The sequence below is a fragment of the Genypterus blacodes genome, unplaced genomic scaffold (genome assembly GCF_046128005.1).
Source record: "Genypterus blacodes isolate CSIRO-AG114 ecotype Tasmania unplaced genomic scaffold, CSIRO-AGI_Gbla_v1 ptg000727l_1, whole genome shotgun sequence".
Lineage (NCBI taxonomy): Eukaryota > Metazoa > Chordata > Actinopteri > Ophidiiformes > Ophidiidae > Genypterus > Genypterus blacodes.
Window position 1 is genome coordinate 1 of NW_027467400.1, and position 17,500 is coordinate 17,500.

Consider the following 17,500-nt stretch of genomic DNA (forward strand, 5'->3'; position numbering starts at 1 on the left):
CTCCAGCCAAAGAGATGCACAAGGTCCCGTCCTTTGTGGAGAAGCTTCAGAACACCAGTGTGGCTGTGGGTCACCCTGTGCGCCTGGAGAGCCGGGTCATCGGGGTTCCTTACCCACAAATCTTCTGGAAACGGGAGAACGAGTCATTCACACACAACACAGACAGAATCAGGTACATGTATGAAAGGTTGCAGCAGAGGAGGGTTTGGACCTCTGGTGGTACCAAACAGAACAACATCATGTTCCACAGAGGAGCACAGCAGCAGAACGTGTCGACTCCCATTCAATGTGTCACTCTGTTCTTCCCAGCATGCATCAGGATAACTGTGGTTACCTGTGTATGATCATCCAGCCGGCCATGAAGGAGGACGCCGGCTGGTACACAGTCTCAGCCAAGAATGATGCTGGCATCGTCTCCAGCACGGCGCGCCTGGACGTCCACAGTAAGCGTCCGCGCTCTGATGCGTGCTGAACACGCCCTGTGTTTGTTTGTTTGTTTGTTTGTTTGTTTGTACTCAGCCTTGCTCTCTGCTCCGTCCTCAGCTCAGTGGCAGCAGCCGAACCTCCCCAGGCCCAAGAAGGTGCGTCCCTCCACCAGCCGCTACGCCGCGCTGACAGAGCGAGGGCTGGACGTGAAGGCCGCCTTCTTCCCCGACTCCAGCCCCCTGCAGCCGGGCGGCCTGGTAGAGAGCGACGACCTGTAGAGATCAACCGGCCGGCTCCCCATAGAGACTGGAGACTGCGTCCGTGTTCCCTCTCCGTACACTTCACACACACACACACACCTTGGCAGCACAGAGGGGCGGAGGTGAACTCGTCCACCTGAAGGACTGAAGGTCGTTGAACTGCAGAGTGAAGCGGTGCATTCATGGTCCCCTTGTTTTCATGGCATGATGGGAAAAACATCCTACACACAACACAAGTACATAGGGTTTCCTGTTCAAGTGCCTGAGATCTGTCCTGTCTGTAAATGTAAGAGAAGGAGGGTTTAAACAGAAATGAAATTAGAAAGCATGTGTTTCCATTTACAAACCAGTCTAATACTGTCAGAGGGGGGGGGGGGAGGGGCTTAAATGTGGCATAGCAGCACATTGTTTACCTAAAGTATCATCAGATCATATATCAGCACCAGGCCGGGCCTCACATCCTTACATCCTCACATCCTTACATCCTTACATCCTCACATCCTTACATCCATACATCCTTTCATCCATACATCCTCACATCCTTACATCCTTACATCCTTACATCCTTTCATCCATACATCCTTACATCCTTACATCCTTACATCCTTTCATCCATACATCCTTACATCCTTACATCCTCACATCCTTACATCCTTACATCCATACATCCTTACATCCTTACATCCTCACATCCTTACATCCTTACATCCTTACATCCTTACATCCTTACATCCTTTCATCCATACATCCTCACATCCTCACATCCTTACATCCTTACATCCTTACATCCTTACATCCTTACATCCTTACATCCATACATCCTCACATCCTCACATCCTTACATCCTCACATCCTCACATCCTTACATCCTCACATCCTCACATCCTCACATCCTCACATCCTCACATCCTCACATCCTCACATCCTTACATCCTTACATCCTCACATCCTCACATCCTTACATCCTCACATCCTGTATGTTTGGGGCTTCTCCAGTAACAGAAATGAGGGTTGGAGAGAAGCAGGTTCAGTCAGTTGATCACACACAGATCCCACAGGTCAGTTAGTTTGTGGCAGCAGCAGCAGAAGGATGAAGAAGAAGAGACAGACAGACTAAAGTGTGACGTGAGGTCGCTCGTCTTCAGACGGAGGAAACACAGCAGGTTTTTGTGATGATGGAAGTGAAAGTGAAAGCTTTGGCTCATTTGGTTATGAATAAGTGTGTGTGTGTGTGTGTGTGTGTGCATAGAGACGCTTCCTGCTGCTGCCTGAAGCTTTCATGGATTCGTCCGACACAACACTTTATTTTTGTATGAAAGAATGTTCAGTATTTACTTTCCCAGCAGACTTGATAGAACTTATATCATTAAAACTTTACTTTTTACAAACTTCCTCAGATAAAAACATAATCCTTTCTGTATCCTGATGTTTTATAAATATATATATTCTGCCTTAAATCACTTTGAGAATGAAAGCATGTTGTTGTTGGACACAAAGTGCTGTGACCAGGAGGAAACTCAGGGGCAGCAAAGACGCCAAACTGTGTGAAAGTGAAACTCAAGGTCTATTTATATCCACGCTTCTGTCACCTCGGGTCCACTTTATGGAGTGGACATCTTGTTCTGTGTCTTGCTTGCATCATTACTGTGTTTGCACATTTCTATGCCAATCAATGCCTGTGTATGGATTCTTCCTGTTATTATTTGAGGTTATGAAAGATAATAAAAATCTAATTCTTCAGAGACAGGCTGAGACGTTTTTATAGACAGACAGGCTCTTTGTTCAACAATAAGACCGAGAACCTTATGAGCAATCACAGTGGAAACAGTGGCGTCCATTGTGTGCCTGCTGATCCCATTACAGAGGAGCAGAACATGAAGATACACAGCAGAGTGATGGGAACAGTGTGTCTCAGTAAGAGCAGCACAGAGCTGGCCTGCTTCCTCCGGCCTTCCATCCTCACCAGGAGCAGAGCTGTAACAGGACACCCCAAACATTCCTACAACTAAAAATACCCCCACCGCCGCTAACTCCCTCCAGCTGCAGTGGAACATGCCTGGGCCCTCTCTGGGCCCCTCCAGCGGTGGGCTCAGGGGGCCGCTGGCAGAGAGGCAGCCTGTCCGGGTGTGCAGGGGTCTCCCAGGGGATAAAGGGGAAGGAAAGAGAACAGCAGAGCTGGGCCGGGCCAGACACTCTGGAGTCAGCAGCAGAGTGAGTCACGACCTACTGGCACACCTCAGGCCACGCCCACTGTGGCTGGACGAGGTGACTCAGCACAAAGGGGGGCAGCAGAAGGGGGGGGGGGGGGGGGGGGGCATGGGCAGATGTGGGTCTGGGTGTAACTTCACACATCACACCTGTACAGAGCTCCAAGGCTCACAGGCTCTAAGGGTTTCTACACTTAAATAATAAAATAAAACCTAAACATGGTCTTTGAACAGGAAGTGATGTCATCATATGGGGACAATGGGTCTATTCTATTCCAAAACACAAGAAAGTCACCAGTGTGTATGCAAAGAGTGAAGCGTGTGATCATACATGTACTACATACATGTGAACACAAGTGTCACAGTTCTTCCTGTCTGCTGTTTGGTACTTCTACCACTAGGGGGCAGTGTTCTCTTAGTGATATCAGTAACATTGAGACACCAGAACAAGTTTAAGTTAAGCACAATGATGAATAAGGTGCAGGGGAGGAGATGTGAGGTCCAGCTATGAGGACACCGGGTCTCAGGAGGTTAAAGGACACGTGTGTATATTTTACAACCTCTACCAGTTTGACCACCACGCGGTCTATCGGCCATTCTGCCTCTATGACCGTCACAATGTTAACTCTGTCTTTAACTCACTTTGAGTGGTATGAAAGGAAAAATGAAAGAAAATTCATTATATTCCTTTTATTATTCTCATTCTTCTTCTTCTTCTTCTTCTTCTTCTTCTTCTTCTTCTTCTTCTTCTTCTTCACTGACATGTGAGGCAGGCGTTTGTCTGCTGCTGCGGTTGCTAAGGAAGATGTCCACAGCAACAGCCACTAGGGGCGGAGGCTAGTGTCGTTATTCAGATGACGGACAGCTCTATTGGCCAATCCACGACCGACAGAAACCACCGCCCACCAATGAAAACTCAGCATTGAGTTCCTGTCGCTAGATGGAGACGGACGCTAGCAAACACAGAGTTGATGAGCAGCAGCAGCGGCTGAGACTCTGATGGTAAATATCCTCCTCTTCCTCACATTCATACACTCCGAGCCTCACTAATGAGTCTCCTCACCCGGCGGCTCGTATCCTCACCACACAGCGCCCTGGTTGATGTGTTAAACAGGGCTCGTCCACGTTAGAATGCCGCTAGCTGAGCTGCTACTGTCACTAAAACACGAGTCTGAAGCGCTGAGATTTTTATTTTGAGCGCAGCTTTGCTTGATCTTCTTTAATGTCTCTGCAGAGCGAGCAGGAGGAGCTGCGTGTTCAGCTAACATGGACAAATACGAAAAGGTGAAGCAGATCGGTGAAGGCTCCTTTGGTAAAGCGATCCTGGTGAGGTCGAAGGAAGATGGACGCCACTATGTCATCAAGGAGATCGGGATATCTGGGGTGAGCGAACATGACAAGATTATACTTCACATCACAGTCTGCTCTGTGTGTGTGTGTGTGTGTGTGGGTGTGTGTGTGTGTGTGTGATCGTCTCTCTCTCTCTCTCTCTCTCTCTCTCCCTCACAGATGTCCAGCAGAGAGAGGCAGGAGTCTGGGAAGGAGGTGGCTGTGCTGGCCAACATGAGTCATCCCAACATCGTCCAGTACAAGGAGTCCTTTGAAGGTCTGCAAGAACTCTGAGCATACATGTGAACCCCATCATGTGAACCCCATCATGAGAACCCCAACATGAGAACCCCAACATGAGAACCCCATCATGTGAACCCCATCATGTGAACCCCATCATGAGAACCCCAACATGTGAACCCCAACATGTGAACCCCATCATGAGAACCCCATCATGAGAACCCCAACATGTGAACCCCAACATGTGAACCCCATCATGAGAACCCCATCATGTGATCACCATCATGTGATCACCCAGTGCACCTTTGTGTTTCCCTCCTTCCTGTCTTAGAGGGCGGCTGTCTCTACATTGTGATGGACTACTGTGAGGGAGGAGACCTCTTCAAGAAGATCAACTCTCAGAAAGGGAGCCTGTTCTCTGAAGAGCAGGTAAAACACACACACACACACACACACACACACACACACACAGTGAGAGTTCCCTAACGTGTCTTTGCCTTCCTCTACCTCTTCCTCTTCCTCTGTAGATCCTGAACTGGTTTGTGCAGATCTGTCTGGCTCTTAAACACGTACACGACCGGAAGATCCTCCACAGAGACATCAAGTCTCAGGTGCTGCTCCTGGCCTCACACTCCTCCTCCTCCTCCCTGACATCCTGTCCACTCAGGACCTGAACCTGTCCCACAGGAAGGAAGGAAGGAAGCTCTCACTGAACTCTTCTTCTCTCTACACAGAACATCTTCCTGACCAAAGATGGGACCGTACAGCTGGGGGACTTTGGCATTGCCCGCGTGTTAAACAGGTGTGTGAACGTGTGTGAGCCGCTCTCTCTACATACATGTGTGTGTAACTGAAGCTAACACATACATGACCCAGTGGATCTCTCTTCTTCTTCTCAGCACGGTTGAACTTGCAAGAACCTGCATAGGAACTCCGTATTACCTTTCTCCTGAGATCTGTGAGAACAAACCCTACAACAACAAAAGGTACTCACACCACCTGTTGCCATGGTGCCAGGGTTGAGTGTGTTCATGGTGTCACGTCTGTACTCAGCAGGGCTCCAATCAGACACTGTGTGTGTGTGTGTGTGTGTGTGTGTGTGTGTGTGTGTGTGTGTGTGTGTGTGTGTGTGTGTGTGTGTGTGTGTGTGTGTGTGTGTGTGTGTGTGTGTGTGTGTGTGTGTGTGTGTGTGTGTGTGTGTGTGTGTGTGTGTGTGTGTGTGTCTCTCTCTCTCTCTCAGTGATATCTGGGCCCTGGGCTGTGTCCTGTATGAGATGTGCACTCTGAAGCATGCAGTAAGTCCTGTGTGATTGATTACTTATAGATTATAGATCCTAATAGGCCTGACTTGACTCCGTTCCCCTCTCCGGTCCTGAAGCCTCTCTGCTGTACTCTGCTGTCTCTTCTCAGTTTGAGGCAGGGAACATGAAGAACCTGGTTCTGAAGATCATCCGTGGTTCCTACCCTCCTGTTTCTGTTCACTACTCCCAGGACCTGCGCTCTCTCCTGGGCCAGCTGTTCAAACGCAGCCCCAGAGAGCGGCCCTCCGTCTGCAGCATCCTGGACAAACCCTTCCTGTCCTGCAGGATACACACCTTCCTCCCCCCTCAGGTAGAACACCGGGCTGTAAGGATGACCTCTGAACTCAGATCCTCCTGCTCCTCATCCTCCTCTCTTACTAAACCTTTCTCTCCTCACCTTTCAGATCATTGCTCAGGAGTTCCACCATGCTTTCCTTCACAAGCAGCCTAAAGTGTGTGTGCCACAGTCAGGTAACAGACTGGAGTGTGTGGGGTCAGGGTTAGGGTCAGGGTCAGAGGGTCGGCCTGGGGACTCGGGTTGTTTTACATTCTTACCTTTATAAGTGTTGTTTTATTGTTGTTATCCTGTGATGCTGGAGTTTAGAATCGTCTGAAGCAGAAATGGAAGATAAAGATCAATCATAAAGTCTATCTGCTTCTCTTCTGTAGTATAAAAGGATCCAGTGTGAGTGGTTGATGCTCTGTTCTTCCTCTGTTCTTCCTCTCTCCTTCCTGTCTGCACAGAGAAGCGTCCCGGCCTCGCCGTCGGCCCCCCGCCACAGAAAGTCACCAAGCCGGCCGCCAAGTACGGAGTGCCCTTAGTGAGGAAGGTGTCTGACGGGGCCAAGAGGCCCGCCGACAGGAAGCCGGCGCTGAAGCAGAAAGTAGGTTGCTATGGTTACTGAGCTTCACTCATGACTGTTCCAGGTGATGAAGCTCTTAGTGTGGCACGTTAGAGACCTCTCCCATCTGTGTCTCTGTGTGTGTGTGTGTGTGTGAGTCTGTCTGTCTGTCTGTCTGTCTGTCTGTCTGTCTGTCTGTCTGTCTGTCTGTCTCTGTTGCCGACCTCTGAACCCCAGTATCATATGTTGCTTAGGCCCCTCCCCCAACAGCCCCCCAGAGAAGAGTGAGTCAAGTGGAGGAACAGAGGAGAAAACACGAGGTACAGCTGGGAGCCCCCTGCACCCCCCTTCCTCCTCCTCCTCACAGCAGTCTTCAGTTCTCCTCCTCCTCCTCCTCTTTCTGTTTGCTCCCTCGTCTTCATCCTTCCTCCCTCTCCTCTCCTCTCCTCTCCTCTCCTGCCTTGTTTGCTGCGTTCTGCCTGATGACCTAATCTCTTCTCACTCAGTGTCTCAGTGCCTGAGCCGTGCTGCCTCTGACCTCTGACCTCAGGTGTGTGTGTGAGATGACTCTGACTCTGACTCTGACTCACATGGTTGTGCCTCTCACTGCAGGATGGCATGAGGAAGAAGAGGATGGAGCTGATAGAGAAAGAGAGGAAGCAGAGGGAGCAGGTGAGCTCACGTCTCTGATCCTGGCTCACTAAGGGTTAAACTCTCTCTGAACATGTGTGTGTGTCCTCTCCAGATGTTCCTGCTGAAGGCTGAGCAGATGAAGAGATACGAGAAGGAGAAGGTGTGTGTGTGTGTGTGTGTGTGTGTGTGTGTGTGTGTGTGTGTGTGTGTGTGTGTGTGTGTGTGTGTGTGTGTGTGTGTGTGTGTGTGTGTGTGTGTGTGTGTGTGTGTGTGTGTGTGTGTGTGTGTGTGTGTGTGTGTGTGTGTGTGGTTCTTACACACAGGATGTTCTGATCTGATTTCCCTGCAGATCAATCGCATCAACCAGGCCAGAGAGCAGGGATGGAAGCACGTGCTGAGCTCCAGCGGAGGAAGCAGCCCAGAGAGGAAGGTGACATCACTCAGCATCAGCTCAGTCATGTGACAGGTGTCCATCAGCACAGGTTAACCCTCTCTGCTCTGTTCCCTCTGTAGTGTTTTGTAGGAGGGAGGCGGCCTGCGGGCGTCGGGCCCGGCTCCGCTCAGGCGTCTCCTGCTTCCACCCCGAGCAGAAGTCCCTATGAGCGCTACTATGCAGCTCTGGATCAGATGGCCAAGCCTCAGCCCAAAGACGCGGCGAGGGCCAGATCCTCAGCCGGGGGCGCCGGCCCGGCTCGGTAGGTTTACACGTCTGCACGGGTAGGTCAGGTGTGTGTTGTGTCTGTGTTGATGTCGCCGCTCTCGTGTGTCAGAGGTGTTCCCGCTCCCGCCGGCCCGGTGCTGCCAAACGGACCCGCCCACTTCTTAAACGCTGATGTCATCAAGAGAGAGCTCCAGAGGCTGCAGCAGGGCTCTAACCCGGCCCACATCAGCAGGTCAGAGCCCACACTGCTGACAGAACCTTCAGTGGACCTGCATGATGCTCACTCAGCCCTGTTGTGTTGCTAGGCAGCGTGGTCACATGGGTGCTGAGCGAGCCTATCAGGTGGAGGAGTTCTTACAGCGGAGGAGAGAAGCCATGATCAACAAAGTCCGTGCTGAGGGACAGCTGGTAGGTACACACACACACACACACACACACACACACACACACACACACACACACACACACACACACACACACACACACTGCACCTTAGCTTCATCATGTGACACAGACAGACAAAGTAAACAAGCAGCTACTTCAGAGTGGATCAACCTGAAGGTCTTAGACCAAAGCAGATGAAGAGCAGGGGCCCATGTGAGGTGTGTGTGTGTGTGTGTAGCTGCTTGTCTGCTCTGTCTCCATGGACCTGTACTACACAGGAAGCTCCTAAACCCAAACCCTTCAATCAGGACTGATCTCTACCTCAAAGCCAGAAGGTCCTGTTAGTGCAGAGACGTGATGCCTTCAGGGGCTCCTGCAGGTACAGGAGGAGGAGGAGGAGGAGGAGGATGATGATGATCACGAGGCAGCGCTTTATACATCATCATCCTCTGCACCAGGATTGAGCATAAGTTACCATGACGACAGTGAGCTTAGAAGTCAGACTGGAGGTCCAGCAGAACCTCCTGGGCCCTGAATGGAGCTTGGTAGTACAGGTCCAGTCTGTGAAGCTCCTGCAGAGGCTTCACACCTCAGACCTGCTGGCCCCGCCTCTTGATTGTTGTTTTCTAAAGTGTGGTTGAATGGAACAGGGCGCTCGCCATCACAGCCTGGCAGCCGTCTATGGAAGCCGGGCCGGGTTGGGCCGGTGCAAGAGGGCCAAGGCCAACAAGGAGGAGGAGGTAGGAGCCCGGGCCCCGGGTCTCACAGACCCACAGTCTCACAGACCCACAGTCTCACAGACCCACAGTCTCACAGACCCACAGTCTCAGTCCTCATTCACTCCACGGCTGGTTTGGCTTCTCTTCATCATTTTGTCTGCTGAACCCCTTTGACCCCAAACGCAGCGCCGTCACACAAACCATCCTGTGTGTGTGTGTGTGTGTGTGTGTGTGCGCGTGCGTGCGTGCGATATCTGTGTTCCTCCTTGGTTCCTCCTTGGTTCTGCTTTGATGAATGAACCTTCACTCTGCTCTTCCTCTCTTCATGCTCAGTTCTTCTTCTGGCTGATCTGCACCTTTTGGTTTGAATGATATCTGCTAACATCTCATCCTTGGTCCTGTCTCACTGCTCCATCTGTATGTTTGATATGTGTGTCTGTGTGTGTGTGTGTGTGTATATGTAACCTGGACGTGTGTCTTCTCAGGAGTACCTGGCCAGGTTGAGGCAGATCCGGTTGCAGAACTTCAATGAACGTCAGCAGATCAAAGCTCGGCTCAGAGGAGAGAAGGTAGGTTCTTAATGTGAGGTCGCCTCCTCATGAAGGAGCTCCAGGTGTCTCATGTGTGTGTGTCTGTGTGTGTGACGTGTCTCAGTGTGACAGTGATGGCTCTGACAGCCAGGAGTCCAGTGAGGAGGCAGAGCTCCGGAGGAAGAAGATAGAAGCTCTGAAGGTAAGAACATTCAAGCTTTCACTCATACTTCCTGTTTCAGTGAATGTGTGTGTGTAGATTCTAAACACCTTCACTTGACTTCATGCTGTTTGTCTCTGCAGGCTCAGGCCAACGCCCGAGCAGCTGTTCTTAAAGAGCAGCTGGAGAAGAGGAGGAAGGAGGCGTATGAGCGAGAGAAGAGAGCCTGGGAGGAACATGTGAGCTCCTCCACCCTCACACTCACAGCTGCTCTTCCTCTGCTCAGTCTAACCTCAGACCTGCTGTGTTGTGGCAGCTTGCAGCTCAGGGAGTGACGGTCGTCACGGCAGCAGGAAACGCAGCAGCCGCAGTGACGGAGAGTCCACAGCAGCCGGGCTCCTCCGATCCAGAGCCTCAGACATCATCTCAGCCCTCCGGCCTGGCTTTCTCCATGACTGCTGCTCTGAAGAACGTGGGCGCGGTCAGTATACATGAACATCTGCTCAGACTACAGCACAGCAGCTAGAAGGTTTGACTACATAGCTTTCATTGTGTTGGACAGAAGACTCCTCTGAAGGAACATCTACCTCAGCAGCCAGAGCCTGCAGAGCTCCAGGTGAGTGGCTTCATGACTGACAGCTGTGTGTGGAGAGCCTGCGTCCGGCTGAGCCTCCACGCAGTACACACACTTCCCTTCATGTTTGTGTCAGAGTGAGAAGAAACAGATCCTCCGTCGCCTCAACGAGAACCTGAAAGCCCAGAGCCCAGGAGAGGAGGAGACGCCTCCGCCCCCTGGAGACCCAGGACCAGGCTCTGGTCCTCAAGAGGAGCAGGGGCTCACAGACCATCGTCCTGCCTCCGGTGGAGATCGGAAGAAGTGGGAGGTAGCAGAAGTGTGTGTCCTCTCTGTGGCTCAGCAGACGCTAGAGGAGACCAGAGCCCCAGGGGGAGGAGCCGGTGGTGAGAGACGCAGCCGCTCCTCTGCTTCCTGTTGTGTGTCTCAGGGGGTTTGTTGACTCACAGATTTGCTCCATGTTTTGCTTCAACCTCCTGCTAGACGCCTCCATGGCTCCTGTAGGAGGAGGAGCGCCCTCTGGTGGAGACAGGAAGAAGTGGGAGGCAGGAGATCCAGGAGATCCAGATGTTCTGTCTGTGGCCCAACAGACCTTAGAGGAGACCTGCATGAGGACCAGCGGTGAGGAGTGTGTGTGTGTGTGTGTGTGTGTGTGTGTGTGTGTGTGTGTGTGTGTGTGTGTGTGTGTGTGTGTGTGTGTGTGTGTGTGTGTGTGTGTGTGTGTGTGTGTGTGTGTGTGTGTGTGTGTGTGTGTGTGTGTTGACTGAACTCCTCCTCTCTCCCCCCATCAGAGAGGACAGTGGGTGAGGTCATTCAGATGATTGATCCTCCTCGGAAGGTGTGGGGCCCAAGCCCCGCCTCCCAGGTGCTGAGAGTCCTTCAGGAGGCGGAGCTTCAGCCTGACACACAACAGCTGGATGAAGTCAGCATCAGTGAGGAAGAGCGTCTGAAACACGGTGAGTCAAAGAGCTGAGGTGTGTGTGACGCCTCTAAAGGAGGAGGAGTCGAGCCTCACTCACCTGTACGACCCCTCTGTGCTCCTCAGCTGAGCCTGAGCCCTCCAGGACCCCGGATCAAGTCTCACTGAGGTCTGCTGCTGGGGTTCAGACCCCCGAGGATCAGGAGGAGGCTGTGACAGACCCCTCTGTGTCCAGAGCAGTGGACCCCTCTGTGTCCAGAGCAGTGGACCCCTCTGTGGCATCACCGCCCAGACTCCCTGACGCTCTGGGTTAGTATGACCTCATCTCTTAGTGATGTCATCCTTCATATTTGATCTAAACTCAAATCCAATCTGGCCTGAATGCTTCCAGATCCCTCAGAGGTGGAGTCCATGGTCCTGAGGGAGTTTCCTCCTCCGGCCCTGCAGCCCCCCTGTGGTGTGCAGGAGGCCTGGAAGCAGGAGGCCCAGCTGACTGAGTGAGTGCTCCTCTACTGTAGCTCTGTCCTCTAAGCAGCTCTGTCCCCCTGTAAAGTATTCTGCTCTGTCTGAAGTGTGAAGCTTTCATGTAGATGTTAACTTCTCCTTCAGACCAGAGAGGCTTCATCCTTGTGTATTTCCCCTGTAGGCCACCAGGGGGCAGTATGACCTCATCAACAAACACCCAGGAGGCAGAGAGCAGAGCAGACAGAGCAGCAGACTCCTCTGGTAAGTGTGTAGAGTCAGAGTTGTGTTTCTTCTTCTTCTTCTTCTTGTCCTGATGTCCCTCCCTCTCTCCTCCAGGTTCTCAGCCTGCAGAGCCTCTGTTTCTGAGGGTTTGTTCACCAGCTCACCGCCGCACCGCCGCCCTGTGCCTCCTCTCAGCTCAGTCCTCTGTAGACGACTCCTCCTCCTCCCTGGCCTCCCGCTCTCGCTCCGTCTCACCTCGACGCTCCAAGAACCAGAGTGAGCTGCTGATCGGACTCTCAACCGGCATGTTTGATGCCAACAACCCCAAGGTGAAGAGAGAGAGAGGGAGAGAGAGAGAGAGAGAGAGAGAGAGAGAGAGAGAGAGACTGGAGAAGAGCTCAACCAGCTGCTGTCACACTCACAGCAGGGCCATGAAGGGTTACTGTTCTGAACCTGCTGCTGAGGTGATGATGTTCTCCCAGCTGTCATGTTCTCACACTTCCTGTTCTTCTCGTCCTCCTTGTCTCCAGATGTTGAGGACTTGTTCTCTGCCAGACCTCAGCCGTCTCTTCAGCTCCAGGCAGAACTCTGTCGTCTCCACAGAGGCTGCTGCTGCCCCCGAGGACAACCTGGAGATAGAGGACCTGGATGAGGCGGCTAAAGATGAAGATCAATCAGAGCCTGAGGAGTAAGACACACGCACACGCACACGCACACGCACACGCACACACACACACACACACAGGCAAACGAGAGGATTGGATCAAACTGGAGCTGAACCTTCATCAGAGGCGATCCTTTACCAGATGAATGAGCTGCTTCTTCTTCTTCTTCACCATCTGCTGTGTCTCTGGTCCTCCTGGTCCTTTAGGGTCTCTGGTCCTCCTGGTCCTTTAGGGTCTCTGGTCCTCCTGGTCCTTTAGGGTCTCTGGTCCTCCTGGTCCTTTAGGGTCTCTGGTCCACCTAGTCCTTTAGGGTCTCTGGTCCTCCTGGTCCTTTAGGGTCTCTGGTCCAGGCTCTGGGCTCTGGTTAGTTGGACCTAAATGCTTACATGATGCTGATGTGCTTCACTTCCAGTGCATATGAGGATGAAGACCTGAGGGACATCAGGGCCTCCATGGAGAGACTCCTGCAGGAAGACCAGGACCTGACCCAGACCTCTGCTGAGGACGGAGCAGGAGACCTAAACGGAAACACTGCAGAGAACCAGGGTCAGGAGGCTTTCAACAGGATCAATGCTGAGATGGAACAGGACAGTCATCAGATGGCTGTAGATGATGATGATGATGATGATGATGAAGAGGAGGAGGGTGATGATGATGAAGAGGAGGAGGAGGGAGACGAGGAAGAGGAATGTTCAAATGGGAGTCGTGGTGAGGAAGAGACTGGAGGCCTCCTCACTAACGGTGTGGGAGAGGAGAACCACAGCAGTGACAGTCAGCTGGATGAAGAGTGGCAGTCAGGTGAGATGAGGAGGAGGAGGAGTCATCTGTGTCCACGGCTGGACGGCTGCTGGTAGATCATCATGCTGTTTGTGTGTAGATGGCAGTGGAGAGGATGAGGAGGGAGAGGCGGAGCATCAGGACAGCATCTTCAGCCGTCTGGAGGAACTTCGCTTCAACCTGGAGCAGCAGATCGGCTTTGAGAAGTTCATCGAGGTCTACAACAAGATCAAGGTGTGAAGGTGTGAGGGTCTGACATGAGAGGGAGCAGGAGACAGAGAACTAATGTGTGTGTGTGTGTGTGTGTGTGTGTGTGTGTGTTCATCCTGCAGGCTATACATGAAGATGAAGATGAAGCCATCAACCTGGGCTCCAGTTTGCTGCTAAGCATTCTGGGAGTGGAGCACCAACATCTGTATCCCTCCATCCTGCATCTGGTGATGGCAGACGGAGCCTACCAGGAAGGTGTGTGTGTGTGTGTGTGTGTGTGTGTGTGTGTGTGTGTGTGTGTGTGTGTGTGTGTGTGTGTGTGTGTGTGTGTGTGTGTGTGTGTGTGTGTGTGTGTGTGTGTGTGTGTGTGTGTGTGTGTGTGTGTGTGTGTGTGTGTGTGTGTGTGTGTGTGTGTGTGTGTGTGTGTGTGTGTGTGTGTGTGTGTGTGTGTGTTCGTGTTCTAACATGCTTCTCTTCTTCTCTTCCAGATAATGATGAGTAGTGTTGTGCTGTGGGCCGGCCGGCTGTCAGCTGACAATCTGACACCTCCCCCCCCCCTCCCCCCAGGCTGCAGGAGGATCTATGCATGAGGAGCTGCAGCCTCTCAGTGTGTGACCTTTTCACCTGCATGCTGCCTCCTAACCCAAAGGTCTCAGGCTGTGTGACCATCAGAGCTCCTGACACTCTTCTTCTCTAAAGTGCATTATATCAAATGTTCTTATTGACCAAAGTAACTCTAAGGTTGATCACATGTATGTGATGTATGTTTTGTGGGGACACTTCCTGTCACACTGGTCGCTCCCTCCCTCCCTCAGGTGCTCGCTCTCTCTCTCACAGGTGAACGACTCAGAACAGCTCAACCTCCTTTTCTTACTGCTTTTTCACAAAACAAGACTTTATGTTGTCTAACACATTTTACCAGAGGGTTTTATTCCTGACTCACTTAGTTTAAGGTATTTCACAAATGATGAAAGCAATGATTATAGAAATAAAGTATGTTAACAATATTTATTTGATAATTTAATACTGTAAATCTAAATAAGAAATAAAGACTTTTTAAAGAACATGGGAGTCTTTCTCAGTTCTGTGCTGCTCTGTGCTGCTGCTGCTGCTCTGTGTGTTTCTGTCATGATGGCATGTTGAAGGACATGTCAGACATGAGATCCAGCTGCTTGGATGAGAGAGCTCATAGGTGCAGGGGGAGGAGCCTGAGGTGACCTTTGGTGACCTCAGCAGCGTCACCAAATCTGTCAGAGAGTAAAGTCAGGATGAAGCCGACGTCTCCGCTGAAAGGCTCATTCAGAATGTTCCAGACTGAAGATGGCAGTGGAAAGACTGAAATGTAATGTAAATATAAACAAAATATCTTTTTTAAATGTTCCAGTAATGAAACTAGATCCATGCTGGAAGTGAAAGATGAATTGGTTGTAAATGCTTCTTCCTCTGACTTCATCCAGGATGTAAACCAACAGGCAGACAGGAAGTGCACTTCCAGCTGTAATTTACTGAACAGAACAAAGCTATTCATTCAATATTTATGCTGAATGCGGCTGCTGTGTCTTTGTTGTTCCATTTCCGGTTTAGTTCTCTTTTATGTCCTCCTGCGTTGTGCCGTTTTATGTTCAGTTGTAATTAGCATTTTCCCTCCCGTCCACATGGACACACTGATGTGCAGACGGCCTCGGTGTGTGAGTGTGAGGTCGCTGTAAAGGGCTTTGGATAAATGTGCTGCATAAGAACAGAGACATACAGGAGTCTTTGTCTCAGCTGAGGTCCCTAACAGAGAGGAAATACGACCTGAGGGATCCGACCAACTCTCCCAGGATCACATGTGACAGAAGAACGCCACCTCCATATAAATCTGCCTCTTTATGGCTCCTTCCCTCAGCTCCTTCCCTCAGCTCTCTCCTTCTTCCTCCGGCCTCCAAAGATGAGACACACATAAATCATGTTTACTGTTTTGTTGTGCCACATTTCTCCTCTCTCTCTCTCTCTCTCTCTCTCTCTCTCTCTCTCTCTCTCTCTCTCTCTCTCTCTCTCTCTCTCTCTCTCTCTCTCCTCTCTCTCTCTCTCTCTCTCTCTCTGAGGGAGTGGCGTGGCTGTACATGTTATTAAAAGTCAAATGTATTCTCGTGTTTTAGATCAAGCATTCTAGTATAAAGTATCATTGTAGTAGTTTAATGTTTCATATCCTCTATGTCCTGGAAAAACCGGGGTAGGATTTTGGAGAACTGTCCTGTTTGTCCACCAGGTGTCTCCGTTCACTCTCTACCGTGGGTTTCGCTTTAAAAACAGTACCGAAATGTCTACATTACTGCATATTAATATTAATACTCACAAAACAAAACAGAGTCTAGTTCACAAAGAGCTGCAGAACACAAACTGTACCTTTATCTCTCACGGGAACATTTCTGTTGGTGTTAATTGCACACTTGTGTTTGTTGTAATTGAAGTATCTGTAGTTTTCAGCTTCATGGAGTTTAAATCAATCCTCCTGATCTAAACGTGTTTACTGATCTGAAGCTGCAGCTTTGATTCATGAATTTCATCTGATTAGACCACGCCCTTCTGACTGGACGCGGCATTCAGGGGCGCCTTGTAAATTCTCGCCTCGAAACTAATGTGTTGTGATTTAGTTTTGTGATGAAACAACAGTGATATTTAAACAAGCAAGGCAAACTGACAGCTCTTCTGTACATGTTGTTATAATCATTACATTAGCGATTGATATATATATATACTGATATATTGTCCACAGCAGCAGACACTGTGCGGTACAGACGGGCTGTGAGGTGGAGTTGAGAGTTTGGTGATCTGAAGGTTTCCGACAGCCCATGAAGCTCACACGCCCCCTCCCCCTCCCGGCTCCTCTCCTCTCTCCACACACACACACACACTCACACATACACACTCTCAGTCCTAGCTAACATGGCGCTCGCTGCTCTCCGCTCTCCTGTGGTCCCGTCTGTGTGTTCCGTGTTCTTATGGACTCCAGTCTGACCCGGGCGGGTTCGGACCAGAGGGCGGGTTGACTTCAGTGACGCTGCCGCGGGGAAAGTGTCGCCTTGGGCCGCTTCACACTCCAGAGAAGTGAAGAACATCCCGGGGAGCGTGCTAACGAGGAAGGCTAGCAAGGAGGCAAGAGGAGGAAGAGAAGCAACAAGAGGAAGAGGAGGAAGAAGAGGAAGAGTCCAGGGAGGAAGAGGTGAGGAAGAACATTGACTCTGAGCCCAGCTGAGTGTGACCGAGGAGCGGCTCGGCCCGGCGCCTCAGCGGGCAGGGAACCACAACTTTAACTACAAGAGCTAAGAAAGTTTAAAAGTTTAAATATGATAGAAGAGAAGAACCAGAGAAGAGAGAGAGAGAGAAGCTGCACTCACCTGGACCTGTCAGAAACATGCTAGAATCATGCTAGACTCATGTCTGAGTCAGTCGCGTAAGTAACGGCGCGTGTGTTACGTAATGTTGTCATGTTCCCGGTGTAGCGTCATGTTGTGACTGTACAACATGACCGGAACAAGAAGAACAAGAGGGCTCGGTTTAAGAGGAGCAGCAGGGTCAGGGGTCAGGGTCAGGGTCCTGACTCATGGTTAAACATGTCCTCCTGTCTGTCCCCCTGTCTGTCCCCCCATCTGTCCTCCTGTCTGTCCTCCTGTCTGCCCCCCTGTCTGTCCCCCCATCCGTCTTCCAGTCTGTCCTCCTGTCTGTCCCCCTGTCTGTCCCCCCATCTGTCCTCCAGTCTGTCCCCCTGCCTGTCCCCCTGCCTGTCCTCCAGTCTGTCCTCCTGTCTGTCCCCCTGTCTGTCCTCCTGTCTCTCTGCTCCTTCATGTTGCTCAGAAGTTGAAGCAAATGTTGTAAAGTGTTTTTGTGTCACTAGAAGAGTAAATGAGTGAAAACACTGCAGTGTGTATGAACATGTATATGTATCAGTCCATGTGTGTGTGTGTTGTGTTTATGTAAGCTTATATAAATGTGT

General features: G+C 51.0%; 2 protein-coding genes across 5 annotated transcripts; both read left to right on the forward strand.

Moving 5' to 3' along the window:
* The first annotated feature begins 9 nt into the window (after positions 1 to 9).
* On the forward strand, positions 10 to 2,430 carry LOC142990762 (palladin-like). Its single transcript, XM_076140631.1, has 3 exons — positions 10 to 172; positions 310 to 443; positions 544 to 2,430. The coding sequence occupies exons 1-3, from the start codon at positions 15 to 17 to the stop codon at positions 702 to 704; spliced, it is 453 nt and encodes a 150-aa protein (XP_075996746.1). The 5' UTR covers positions 10 to 14; the 3' UTR covers positions 705 to 2,430.
* Positions 2,431 to 3,818: 1,388 nt separating this feature from the next.
* Positions 3,819 to 14,569, forward strand: nek1 (NIMA-related kinase 1). 4 transcript variants are annotated; one of them, XM_076140627.1, is made up of 36 exons: positions 3,819 to 3,895; positions 4,128 to 4,276; positions 4,403 to 4,499; positions 4,794 to 4,891; positions 4,990 to 5,073; positions 5,197 to 5,264; positions 5,362 to 5,448; positions 5,703 to 5,757; positions 5,873 to 6,073; positions 6,168 to 6,234; positions 6,508 to 6,647; positions 6,860 to 6,925; positions 7,218 to 7,277; positions 7,351 to 7,398; positions 7,588 to 7,668; positions 7,752 to 7,933; positions 8,009 to 8,131; positions 8,205 to 8,307; positions 8,934 to 9,023; positions 9,488 to 9,571; positions 9,657 to 9,734; positions 9,836 to 9,931; positions 10,009 to 10,173; positions 10,255 to 10,308; positions 10,403 to 10,652; positions 10,750 to 10,902; positions 11,067 to 11,222; positions 11,312 to 11,494; positions 11,577 to 11,682; positions 11,832 to 11,911; positions 11,987 to 12,201; positions 12,403 to 12,560; positions 12,950 to 13,335; positions 13,415 to 13,548; positions 13,647 to 13,779; positions 14,013 to 14,569. In XM_076140627.1, the coding sequence occupies exons 2-36, from the start codon at positions 4,160 to 4,162 to the stop codon at positions 14,024 to 14,026; spliced, it is 4,212 nt and encodes a 1,403-aa protein (XP_075996742.1). In that variant the 5' UTR covers positions 3,819 to 3,895; positions 4,128 to 4,159; the 3' UTR covers positions 14,027 to 14,569. The 4 variants fall into 4 exon arrangements, with proteins under 4 accessions (XP_075996742.1, XP_075996744.1, XP_075996743.1 ...); XM_076140629.1 differs by having other exon boundaries at positions 10,750 to 10,887; positions 11,058 to 11,222; XM_076140628.1 differs by having other exon boundaries at positions 10,258 to 10,308.
* Positions 14,570 to 17,500: the final 2,931 nt, after the last annotated feature.

What these genes read in the sequence shown, in the direction of transcription:
- LOC142990762 (XM_076140631.1), top strand. Translation starts at nt 15, where the DNA reads ATGCACAAGGTCCCGTCCTTTGTGGAGAAGCTTCAGAACACCAGTGTG. An exon ending in CACAACACAGACAGAATCAG is followed by an intron (nt 173 to 309) that starts GTACATGTATGA and finishes TGTTCTTCCCAG; the next exon opens with CATGCATCAGGATAACTGTG. An exon ending in GGCGCGCCTGGACGTCCACA is followed by an intron (nt 444 to 543) that starts GTAAGCGTCCGC and finishes CTCCGTCCTCAG; the next exon opens with CTCAGTGGCAGCAGCCGAAC.
- nek1 (XM_076140627.1), top strand. Translation starts at nt 4,160, where the DNA reads ATGGACAAATACGAAAAGGTGAAGCAGATCGGTGAAGGCTCCTTTGGT. An exon ending in GCCTGTTCTCTGAAGAGCAG is followed by an intron (nt 4,892 to 4,989) that starts GTAAAACACACA and finishes CTTCCTCTGTAG; the next exon opens with ATCCTGAACTGGTTTGTGCA. An exon ending in AGAGAGCCTGGGAGGAACAT is followed by an intron (nt 9,932 to 10,008) that starts GTGAGCTCCTCC and finishes GTGTTGTGGCAG; the next exon opens with CTTGCAGCTCAGGGAGTGAC.